Below are 12,361 nucleotides of genomic sequence, written 5' to 3'. Positions count from 1 at the left end.
TGTGTGCATGTCTGAAAATAGCCTGGGAGTTTACACAGGCTAATAGATCATATTCGAGGGAAAAAAAAAAAAGAAAAACTTTAAAGAGATCTCGACATATCTGAGACTGTCCCCATCTTCAAAGTGGCTTTTAAGTGGCACTGAAAGCAGTGTGGTTGGCATTTAGAGCCAGGTATACCTTTACAGACCCCAAAGGCTTTGCTGTTTCTCCACTAATAAGGATCATACTCATATTAGTCTTTACAATCTGACTCATTGCACACAGAACCCAAAGCAAGCAGGGTTTCCTTTGGCTTTAATTAAATTCACAGAAGACTTTGTAAAGATTCCACAAAACCTTTGAACTCCTTTTTTATTTGTATTTCGACTTGTCCAGAGTGTCTAAAATGCCCCATTTCAGATTTGTTTTACTGCGGTGCTTCAGACAGACTGTGTGATGCTTTCTGATGCTGAGGAGACCCCTTCTTTTGTTCTGATTCAGGCCAGGAAAACAGATGAAGGCAACTTCTCAACCACAGGTTTTCACAGAGCAACCGTCAGTAAACAATGATGTGATTTCTTGATTTATATCTGAAGGATCTGTTTTCTTTTCATCCCTGAATGCTCAAGAATCTTATACGCTGAGGCCTTTTTGAGGTGGGTCCTGGGTTTCACATGTCCTCCAGGAGTTCTGTCTTGATTTCAGGCTCAGCCCACTCGGATCATTAAAAATCGTTCAGGGGCACGGCGGGCTCCGTCCTCGATGCCTGTGCGGCTGAAACTGTAGAAACTGCATGTTGAAATGTGGAGGTCTAAATGTGACAGGCGCCCGGAGCGCACATTAAGGCTGAGTGGGGTATAGCTGGGGCGTGTGGTCACATATTAATAATGAACTAGGGCAGGAGGATGACTAAAATACCACCAGCATTGTCATTGTCCCAGTCCAGCTGTGCTTTTTTAAAATAGAGGCAGTGTGACAGCTGATCTGATCCGATTTATTTATTGTTTTAATTCAGGGAGGTCAGGTTGTACAGCTCTAAGCTTCTGTGATTTGGAGATTTCTCACATCAGGTAAAGAAAATAAATACCAACAATGTCAACACATAAAGCAATTATTTATGCTGCTGTCTTCTGTGAACCAGGGATAAGTGTGATGGTGGCTTTGTTACCATAAAATATTTCTTTTTTTTTTTCTCATGTGCTTTCAGTGCGTAATTTTTTTCAAAGCTTTGCTCAAACCCTCTGAACCGCTGTCCTACATTACAAAAAACAAGCAACCACAGACAAGGAGTGTGAGAGTGTTAAAACAAGCCTGCACATTAATATTTCTCACAGCATTCAGCCCAGAAGGAAAGAGAGAGAACGGCACGCAGGTAGAATTTCACAGAATTTATTTAGAGAACTAAAGTTTAGCAACACTTGGCTGGCACTCTGCGCACACGGTTGTGCAACGTTACCATTGTAAATATTAATGAATGTTGCACAGATGCGCCAACAATGATCAACTGATGTTTGCTGATAGCTATTAGGAAATAAAATGGAGTTTTCAGACGATTTTAACATCTTAAAATTTTAGAATGATGTTTATATTGTTTCTGTCTAAGCTCTGCATCCTGCTGTGTGACTGCAGCTCTGATCACTGCGGCAGGAAAGGTTAAGGGAAACCACTCCGACGAGCTACTTAGCTGCTCTTAATTAATTATATTGCAAACAAACAGCGTTAAAAAACTGCACACACACTATGAAAATTTTACTAAAACATATATTCGCTGAATTTAATTCATTAATTATTATTTTACGTTTTGTGGCATTTTTAAATCAAAACTACCAAATTTCTAGAGCGCAATGTTTTCTCTCCTAATCGATCACTCCTCGCCAAACTCAGTAAAATGTGCACACGGTATTTTTAAGCGATGTTTAAAAGCCTGCCTGCGCATTTAAAATGAATTACAGCAGACACACACACAAAAAAACTCTCAGAGAATTGAATCTATAAATGATGTATGTAGACGCGCAAATATCGCATTTTATTCATTCAGTTGGCTTCAATGAGAAGTTTTTAAACGAATAAATGTGCGTGCTCTAATAAGAATTTTTATTTCCCGACAATAACACATTTTATTGTGATCCGGGCAAATATCTCACACGTGGATGTGAATATTAAAATGCCCGGGGAGCAAATCTCCCACCAGCTAAACAGAAATTCCCCCCAAAAATCAAAAATATGTTTAAGCGTTTGGCCTAAAGTCGAAATTAATTCAGATTTCCGACTCATCTCAGGGAGCAGATAAAAGTTTCCTCTGCAGATGTGAAATGTCTGCTTCTCAGACCGCCGGGGCTGTCAGCGATTGAAAAGGCAAATGCGCCAACTAGTGTCAAAAAGTAGCACGGCGGAAGGCTTTAGCAGGGTGTGCCGTCATTTGATGTAACCCTCAACATTTCTAATGAATTCAGCCTCTGGCGCACACACACACTCTCACACACGCATTGACTCTGTTATGTTCTTTGATGTGGAAAAAACACATTTGCTTGTTTGCTTTAATTTTTTTTATTGAATTCCGCTCAGTCAATTAAAATGATATGGATCTATCTTAAACCCATAATTTCACTTTATGAAAATTTAGAGATGGTGCGAAGCCTCGAGATATAATAGCGTCTAAAATGAATAAATGAGATTGAAACCGCAGACCTGTGCAGTCTCGGGCCTCCTTTAGATCACTTCCAAACTGCTGAGTTCAGAGGAGGCTGTGTGATAAACCAGCGTGGAGATAAAGGTGCACACCTTTGATCTTATATAATATTTTAACGATTAAGGTGGTGCCCTGTGACACTCGGGATTTACAGTAAATCTCCACAGAAGCCAAACGCAGGATTTATTCTTAAGCGCTATAGTCCATCAAATTCACCATTTAAAGCATCTGCTTATTTTATTAATAGTCATAATAAAAATAATAATTTAAGCAAAAGTATTTGCTTGCATGTTGGTTTTGTTTTCGTAAGTTATATCTGGCGTCTCTTATTCTGAAAAATAAAAATAAAACATTTCCTCTTAACGCACGCTGTCTCCTGCTTTCTGTTTCATGTAAAAAGCGTGTGTAGCGCATAAAAACACAGAGAAAAGCAGAGATATGTATCAATAATTTAGATCGTGTGTGTGACAACAGTGCATAGCTGCAGAGGGAGCACCGGCGAGTTTGATTGGTCTGATGAAAGCCCAGCCCAGTAGATTCATTGGTCGAAATCATCTCCACACTCCCAACCACTAAACACTAAAATGACTAGGGTAAAATAATATCGCGGCACTCTGCACCCTGTTCATCCTCACGGCTTCTTCTTGCGCCCTAAAGGATAACTTTTAAAGGAAATCCAACTGGAGCGACAGGATCGTTCCCATTATTCCAGAGTTGTGTTGGTTTTGGGTTTTTTTTTTTTTTTTTGTGGGAACACCTAAACTGGGATACGGTTGCGAGAACTTTTACGCAAGAAACAGGACATCGCTGTGCTTTAACTGCAGTTTGACTGTAGATATTCGAGTTTGAGAAATTTAATTAGACTTTTTTGTTTTGTTTTGTTTTTAAACCAGCGGTGAAAAAAGTTTCTGGTGAAATCAGCGGGAGGCGTCTGTTTAAAAAGAAAATCGCTGTTTAGTCGAGACATTTTTTTGGTTTTAGTTAGGCGGATTAATTTTTTTTAATATATCGCGCCTGGATTACCTGTGCCAACAGACTCTTACCGATCTGCAGAAAAATATTTGGGAGATTCATTCACTTATTTGCGAGTTTGAGTGAGATCTCGGGCAGTTTGTGGTGCTTATATTCAGTTCTCACGCGGCAGAAAGAAATCCACGGTGTGCGGCAGACGCGAGCACCGATATAAGACAAGCTGAGCGCTGCCGCAGAGCTTTTATTTGCACGTCTTTGCTGAAATTAGAGCAAACCTTGTCGGCTCTGGTGCTGCTCGAGCCGACACATCATGTGCAGATGATCTAGCCACACAGTCACCAGTTTGTAGTTTCTGTTCAGGTAGCGAGGCTCTTTCCACTCTGCGCTCTCGCCTCCAACCTTTGCGCCAACACAGTGGACTCTTAACACCAGCATCGTCTGGAGAGACAGACAAAAACTTTTCCCTCCAAAGAGTTTTGCTCCTCTGATCCGACCCAGTCAGGTGGCACTGACCCAAGCTGTTGTGATGCATATTCCCGTAGAGCCGCCGACCACCAGACGGTTCACGCCGCCCTCCACATCCTTCCCCTGCAGCAAGATTGGAGACAGCAACGGGGCCATGGCCACCGCAGGGCCCATCAGGTCAAGACCGGACACCAGGAACGTGGTGGACGTCCTTGCGGACCACGCGGGCGAGCTGGTCCGGACCGACAGCCCGAACTTCCTCTGCTCTGTGCTGCCGTCTCACTGGAGGTGCAACAAGACGCTCCCCGTGGCTTTCAAGGCAAGACACATCGCTCCTTATTATCATGTGTTATGTTTTTCATTTAATAATTCCCACTGCAGGCCTCTAACTTCCTTAAATGTACGAGTAAAGAAAAAAAAGAAGAACAAAAAATAAATAAATTAAAACCAAGCAAATGGGACTTGAGGAAGTAATCCATTTTCTTTTATTTAGAATTATCTGATGGGATTTTTGGGTGACTTTCAGTTTTTGCTTTGAGTGAAATTTTAAAAATCAAATCGTAAAAATAACATTTGCTTTTTTAGGCTTTAAATTGCACAATAAGGGATAAGAAATTTAAGTGCAAGTAGCAAGAGCAGCTGAATTAATATTTTGTACCTTTATGTGTTTCTGGATTACGCAATGTTGACGCTTCCTGAGTCAATTCTTGTGTTTTTATCAGTTAAGTGTCTTTGTCATGTGTTCGGATCCGCTCGGATGAGGACATCACAGTCACAGAACGTGTAGTGAAATTTATATGATTTCTTTGTTAACGTGATGACATTGTCTACTTTAAAAAAATCTCCAAGCTGCATAATTCAATCAGCAGTTTATTGTTGACATTGTGTTCAAATTGTACAATGTACGATTTCTAACTTAATATTACGAAACAGTCGGATGCGGTTTTACGCGCGCATTGAGCACATTTGCTTTGATGACCCGAATGACCAACATCTTTTTTCCCCTCTCCTGCGCTCAGGTTGTGGCTCTTGGTGACGTCCCCGACGGGACTCTGGTCACCGTGATGGCCGGAAACGACGAGAACTACTCGGCCGAGCTGAGGAACGCCTCGGCTGTAATGAAGAACCAGGTGGCTCGCTTCAACGACCTGCGCTTCGTGGGCAGGAGCGGACGAGGTGAGCGTAACCTCTGAAACTCTCTCTCTCTTTCTCTCTCTCGCTCTCTCTCTTTCTCTCTCTCTCTCTCTCACACACACACAGGCCTGCACACAAACGATGAGGGAATGTCTGCGTGTAATGCATTTGAAAACACATAATAATAGATCATATTTCTGGGCACAGAAAAAAAACAAACAAAAAACGAGTGACAACATATTATTTTTGAGAGAACGCGGATGATATGAAACTAAATATTTTGCACAGGCTGCACTGCTGCGCGTATTAAAATACAGCTCGCGCAAAAATACTTTTCTGTCAGTTTTGGGGATGATTTCTGTTGCTGAGATAATTCTGCAAATGTGGAAGCGTTTATGTTTGGGTACGACGAGTGCCCACACCTTGCCAACTGACGTCCACGGGTGTCATCAGAAACATCTGGCCTGCGTCACGGTATGCAGCTGCAATGTGGCTGTATAATTTTCTTAATCCGAGGGAATACAAATAATCATCGACGTGGTGCAAGTCGGAGGGATGGATGAGAAACCACCGTGCAATTTATGTCCCGGGGCAATTTGTCAAATAATCCCCGCCACCATTTAGGATACGTGCATCTTATGGACTATTGCGCACTATTTATCACGGTTATTGCGTTTAATTGCTGTATAAAAATCCCCACGTCAACAGGCTCGTTTCCAGGATGTTGTGGTCAAACCATAGGCCTACCGTGTACCATTTTATGCTATATTGAGAAAATCAAAACAGCGCAAAGTTCAAGTAAATATGGTTAACTTAAATAATAAAAGAGAACGATTTTAAAAGCCTCATCGGAGTCATTTCGCTTCTCTCCGTGAGGCCATTTCTGGATTTTATATTTCTATTTTTTATCTGATTGTCTTTTCCATGATTTTTTTTAAGTAGTTCGTACCTTTTATTTCTGCAGCCAATTAGCCCACCCACATGAGGATTTTATGTCTGTCTTCCCACTCAGTCTCCATTTAACAAGGGACGCTATTCTCAGAGCCCGGGACGAGCGCCGGACTCCCTGCGTGGTCCAGCCTTCCTCTCTCTGCACTTTGATGCAGAATGGGAGCGAGAGCCTGCCTTGTTGAACAATAAACTCTTGCTGTAAGCTCTTTGGCACAATCTGGAAGACATTCCCTCAATAATCCAAATCATACCCGCAGCCAGACCGTCAAAAGAGAGCCGGTCCTTGGCTTCTTCTTTTTCTTCTTCTTATTATTTAATTTGAATTCAAAGGCTGCAGCAGCGGGACGAAAGCCGGTGATGATTTGAGGTTGAACAAGCGAAGTATTGTTGTGAGAACAGAGAAAATAAGTTTTGCAGATCATTCTAAACGGTCGTTTACAAAGAAGAATAAATAACACTCATGAACGCGATTTGGTTGCTGTGCTGCAGGAAAGAGCTTCACTCTGACCATCACCGTGTTCACTGGACCGCCTCAGGTGGCCACGTACCACCGCGCCATCAAAGTGACCGTGGACGGACCCCGCGAACCACGCAGTAAGTGCACACGCACACGCACAAAGAGACCCACTCACACTAGCATTATTGCTAAAATGCATTGAGGTGCGATGCTGCACAGCACTGTCAGCGTCGACTCCCGATTCTCTAAGTGTGGGTGTCAGTAAACCCACTGGCTTCTTGAATGTAGATGAGAGTCTTACACTGAGCAGGCCTGAATGCAAGTGCAAGTGCATTCGTGGGTGTGCAGTGCCTTGGTGAAGGGAGAGCTAGAGAATCAGTTCACACGATCAAGATGTGCTAGAAAATCCAGTTTCCCCTAGATTTCTTTTGGGGTTAAGGCTTGGGTTTTGGGGTTAAGATTAGAGTGAAGTTTGGGTTAAGCTTGGGTTATGGTAAGCCTCTAGAGAATGAATGTAGGGCAATATATTGTCCTCACTTAAATAGTAGGGTAGGCTTGTGTGTCTGTGTGTGTGTGCAGCAGGGGCACAGGGAAGGGCCCTGTCAGAGGAAACTGTAAAGCATATTAAGGCAAAACCCAAGACCACTAAGAGGAGCTGAGTGAGTCTCCAAGCCGCAGGTGGCTCAGCTCAGTGGAACCCTCCTCCTCCTCCTCACTCCTACCTTCTTCAGCGCTGGTCAGAGGGGTCGTACTGTACCTGCCTGCACAACCACATAAGTGGCTCGTTGATTTAACACAGGGCAGACTCCAGCCACCGTTAGCCCTGGCAGGAAGGCACGGCATGCTAAAGCTGTTAGCGCCATCCTTCAGCCACAGCTACATGCTCTTGTGGTTTGATGCTTCTAGTGCGAGGGATGGTGAAAGCAGAGGTACTCAGATGACTCAGTCACTGACGGTTAGAGCTGTATGTGTGCATTTTTATTTTTTAATGAGCTCAAGGTGAGATAGATATGAGAAATAGGATTTTCTGATAGTTTCTATGGAGGAATCTTACTTATCAGGGTTGCTTAGAGGTGGATAACTGCGGCTTATGCGGAAGTGGGTTCTTTAGAACCGGTGAACATGGAGCACACAGGGGACACAGAGAGTGGCAGCGAGAGCCACATGAAAGGACACGGTTAGCAAAGGGAGCTCAGGGGGCATGGAGTGAGAAGCATCAAGCCCCCCACCCCCACTCCTCACCCTGCCAAACTAAGTGCCGTCTATTTGCAGAGGTATAAAAGAGAACAGCGAGTAGATAATAATAAACGCTGTGTGTGTGTGTGTGTGTGCGGGCATGGTTTCAATTTGATTGTATTCTGTTCAAATAGAAAAAAAAGAAGCTGAATGTGTGTGCGAGTGCATCAAGTGCATTCTCTGGTTCATCTGCAAGTGTGTCGGTGTGAAATAACTGTGTACGTTAATGCTGTCTCCTGTCTGTCTGTCAACAAGTTACGGCTTCAGCTGAGGCGTCAGAGAGGCCGTGCTACTTTTACACTGGCGCTGGGTGCTATAAAGTAACACTGTTTAATTTAGGGCAGGAGGAATTTAGAGCTCCATTAAACTCTGTTACACTGTGCTGAGAGGAAATTCACAGAATGACAGAAAAGAAACGTCTGAATATGATTTCAATATTCATGAACTCGAACTAAAGCCCCCTCAATTTCAAACACAGACTGGTGGCCTTTTGTGCAAAGGTTAAAATGCACTCTGTGAGGAGAACAGGATAGAGGGAGCATTTTGAAACGCAGCACATTTATATTGTTCATTATGCTGGTTTCAATGTGGTGTGTCTGATCTGAGGCCGAGATGAGCTTAGTTCGTAAAAAAAGAAAGAAAGAAAACTCAAAATAGAAACCTCACAAGATGAGATTAAGGGCCTCTCTTATTTAAACAAGAAGCACATTCTGAGACTATATCAGACAGAACAGGAACACACACCAACATTCAGACATTATTAGGACCATAAAATTAATCAGATCATTTTCTAACCACAAGGCAGCACATTGCAACTGTGCAACGTGTCGAGCCAAATGTTGCGAGGCGCTTCTGCCAACACACAAAACTGCATTTTTTAAAAATTATGAATGTCATCTCAGAGACAGTTTTACATGCAAAAACTGCTTTTCTTTTGGTTGTTTTTAGTCAACGATTACACACAACGATGTCTGTACATCTTGGTCAGTGCCGGGCTCACCTGTCTGCAGGCTGGCAGGCCGCTGGGCCCGGCCGTGCGGGGCTTTGCAGGCTGTTTGTGTACGGCCTGCATTTGCATTGCTGCCTGTCGAGCCATGGCAGGAGCTGGCAGCGAAGGGAAGGAGGGATTTTAATGTTTACGGATCTAGTCGAGAGAACCTGATGGACAGGACTGCAGCGGTGGCTCGCCTGCGGCAATGTAACAAAGAATGCTATGCTTGAAAGCGCTCGAGCAGTAAAGGAAACACTTACGCTATGAGTACAGTTGTGTACACTAATGTATATCCACATGCCCAGACACACAGCATCACGGTCATGAATGCACACAGACAGAATTCTGTTCCTGAACAGTATTTTTGTCTCCCTTGCTGCTGATTTCCTCATCAAACATCCGGCATTTGTCATCCTAATCCACCCCCACCCCCCAATCTATCTGTCAGACTTTAATATCAAACTTCTGCTGAGCCCAAACTGGAAGCACAACTGTCGATGAAAGCTCTCCCTCCAGTTTCGTCTGAGCTCTAACAAAATATCACATCTAGCAACAAGAGAGGGCATGCTGAGCTAGAAAAAGACAGAAAGGCAAAAAAGGAAAGCAGATGACTGAAGTGTCGAGTCCCTCCCCTGTTTGTCGCTGCTATCAGATGCCTCCACACAACAGCTCATACGCCCGAGCAGGGTTATTCTCACCGATTAATCCCTCAGCTATATTTTTGTTGCCCTTCTCACCACCTCGCTTATACATGACATCAACTGCTGCCTATTTAGCCCCGGGGGAAGGGCCCGTTTGTATTTCTGTATCTCTCAACCTGAAATGAATCAGTTCCCCGAAAGACCTTGCTGTGGGTCAAGGCAGAGAGTTCAGACAAGGGTAGGAAATGCTTGGAGCTTGAGAAAAAATAAAGCTCTTTCGTTAAGGCTGACAAATAACAAGTATATGGTGTCAAAAAAATTATATAAATTTAATATCTGACAGCAGATTAGAGACTTGTCTGTGTGTGAGAAATCAGTTCAGCTATGAGTGTGTGTTTGTAATGTCACTAACTAGAAAATAGCTTCCGCACATTTTCAGCTGAATCTTAAATATCTAGTTTTAACTCTGCCTCTTTGCCCTGCTGTGGAGATCCCCCCCCCCCGCCCTATTTTTTGGAGATATGTGCTGTGCCCCATGTTTCGTTATTAGTAGCACATCATAACCAAGATATTCAAAAACTAAAACCAAACAAAATGATCCATAAAACCTTGATGTGAGCAGTTTCACGTGGGAACTATTTCCTCTTTAACTGAACTGCACCTGCCAACTATGTCAGTATGCAGAAGAAAATGCTTCTCTACCTGCAACAAGAGGGTCACGCTTGTGACAGCGTGTAAACATTAATGCTGTAACTCAACTGAGCTGTAATATTATCTAGCTGCGTGTTTCCTTTGGTTGGCGGGTGCGCTTCGGTAGAAACAAAATAGTTCCTATGTGAAACCGCTCCCAATGAGGTTTGTGGATTTTTTTTTTTGAGTAACCGTGTCGTGGTTGCTGTTGAGTTTTTCAAATGAATTTTCGAGTGCCATCTCATTTAATCAGAGTAATATAATCAAGACGGATAAATAACACTAGAAGCGAAACGATGAATATGAACTGTTAGATAGATTGGCTCATTATTTTTTGTGCACGTATGGGGTGATGAGATTTGCACAGACTGTTGTTTGCTGAATGCTGAAGATGCGGCAGCTCGTTCCACCTGAGCGACGTCAAGGTGCTCATTTGTCTTGTGATACTTGAGAATGACACACGTGAAAACATCGTAACCACTAACAGAATTGCACAGCATACGTGCAGTACCTGTATACATACAGCCAGAGCTGACACACTTTCCCACCAACACAGGCCCACGCATCCAAAATCACACAAGTACTGTCGTGTTTTGTTGCCTGTGTTTACTCGGTTGGGTGTGTTCCTACAGCTCCATGAGGAGAATGGTGGGCGTAGGGAGGTAGTCAGGGAGGGAGGGGAGGGGGTCGGGTGCATGTTAGAGTTGGCGGGTTGATTTTATTTGCATTTGGCACACAGACTGTACAAAGTATGCAAATAGACAAACAATGACATTTGCTGTGTTATTTTTCCTGTGATATTGCAGTCGCTCTGCAAAGTAAACAAAGAGATAGCATGAATGCTGCTGCGTATGCATTTGCGTGTGCGGGTGCCCAGCTTATGCACCTGCCAGGTGCATCTCTTTAAGTGCAGCCACGCCCATGCTCCGCAGATCACATGAAAGGATCCCCCTCGGTGCGAATTGCTCTCTCAAAGAAAACTTTGATGTTTGAAAATGGAGATGGGTGTCTTTGAAAGAAAGGCCTACAGGTGTATCAGTGCCACGGGAGGGGGGGGAAGCGGTGTGCGTGATGCCGGGTGCTTTCCTGACTACGAGATGTTATAACCTGGAGACATAGCGGCCTGCTCATGCACACAGTCACACATACACAGACAAATAGTGGCGAGCCTCAACGATCAACCTCATGACCACCTAATTTATGATTTGGTTGAGACGAGAGTCTGCCTCAACACCACACAGAGACAGATGGGAACTGATAAAGGGCAGATTTTATATCTTTTCGAAGAAATGACACTCAGTGGCGTCTGCACTGACTGGAGCCTGTCGACTGTGGTCTTTCTCCCCCCCGGGGTCACTCCAGATGCATCATACTTGGCTTCAGTGATTAGACGTAGAACAAATATTGGCTAACTGATAAATCCACTGGAATGCAGTGGTACATATTGAATAGTTCTGAACTGATTTCAGAGAGGAACTCGTGTGCTGGGACAAACCATCCACCGCATTTTGAGCTTTCAGACTTGTGACGGGAAGCAGATGAGGGCCATATCATACATATCCGTAAGCTTTAGAAGCAGCCACTTGGCTGCTAATTATTTTCTCATGTCTTTTTTTCGTTGTGAGTGTAACATGATCAAATTTTGTCGTGGGAGGATAAATAAAGGACTGAGATGGAAGCTCTCTGACCACTGTTGCCACCTTAACCACATCTAGAAGCTTTGAGGCCAATTCTCTTTGAGGACGAGACGCGCACTCGTGCATTCACACACAGTTGTAGGTAATCCTGCTTAAGCTTTTGCACTTAGGCTTTCCTGTGAAAGCAGAGCTAATTAGTTTAAATACCTCGGCCGAATTGTGATATAAACAAAGAAATTGCAGCCATTAGCCAATCACGGGCACCGTTTTTTCTCCTCTTCTCACTTTGCTGCCTCTGTTTGTTGTTCGGCATGTTGCTGCAGTGTCAATGCACAAGTTTCAGCTGTATGAGGAAAAAGAAGAACATTGTCCACATTTTGAAACAGTGCAGTGAATCCTCCTCCTTCAGGCCTGCTGATGACTGTTGGAGGCACACACACACACACACACACACACACACACACACACACACACACACACACACACACACACACACACACACATATATAGAGAGAGAG

The 12,361-nt window shown here is 43.6% G+C and overlaps 1 protein-coding gene across 2 annotated transcripts in view; it reads left to right on the top strand.

Moving 5' to 3' along the window:
* The window catches only part of runx3 (RUNX family transcription factor 3), a 48,739-nt gene that overhangs the window by 15,430 nt on the left and 20,948 nt on the right, over nt 1–12,361 (top strand). For both annotated transcript variants that reach the window (XM_005922304.3, XM_042220806.1), the window contains 3 exons: nt 4,184–4,425; nt 5,126–5,282; nt 6,681–6,785. In XM_005922304.3, the coding sequence (XP_005922366.1) occupies nt 4,184–4,425; nt 5,126–5,282; nt 6,681–6,785 (504 nt within the window). The remainder of the gene's footprint in view (nt 1–4,183; nt 4,426–5,125; nt 5,283–6,680; nt 6,786–12,361) is intronic.

This window comes from Haplochromis burtoni, unplaced genomic scaffold, assembly GCF_018398535.1.
Source record: "Haplochromis burtoni strain Fernald_Lab_line unplaced genomic scaffold, NCSU_Asbu1 Contig_55, whole genome shotgun sequence".
Taxonomy (NCBI): Eukaryota; Metazoa; Chordata; class Actinopteri; order Cichliformes; family Cichlidae; genus Haplochromis; species Haplochromis burtoni.
This window is presented reverse-complemented; position numbering and strand designations above follow the sequence as displayed.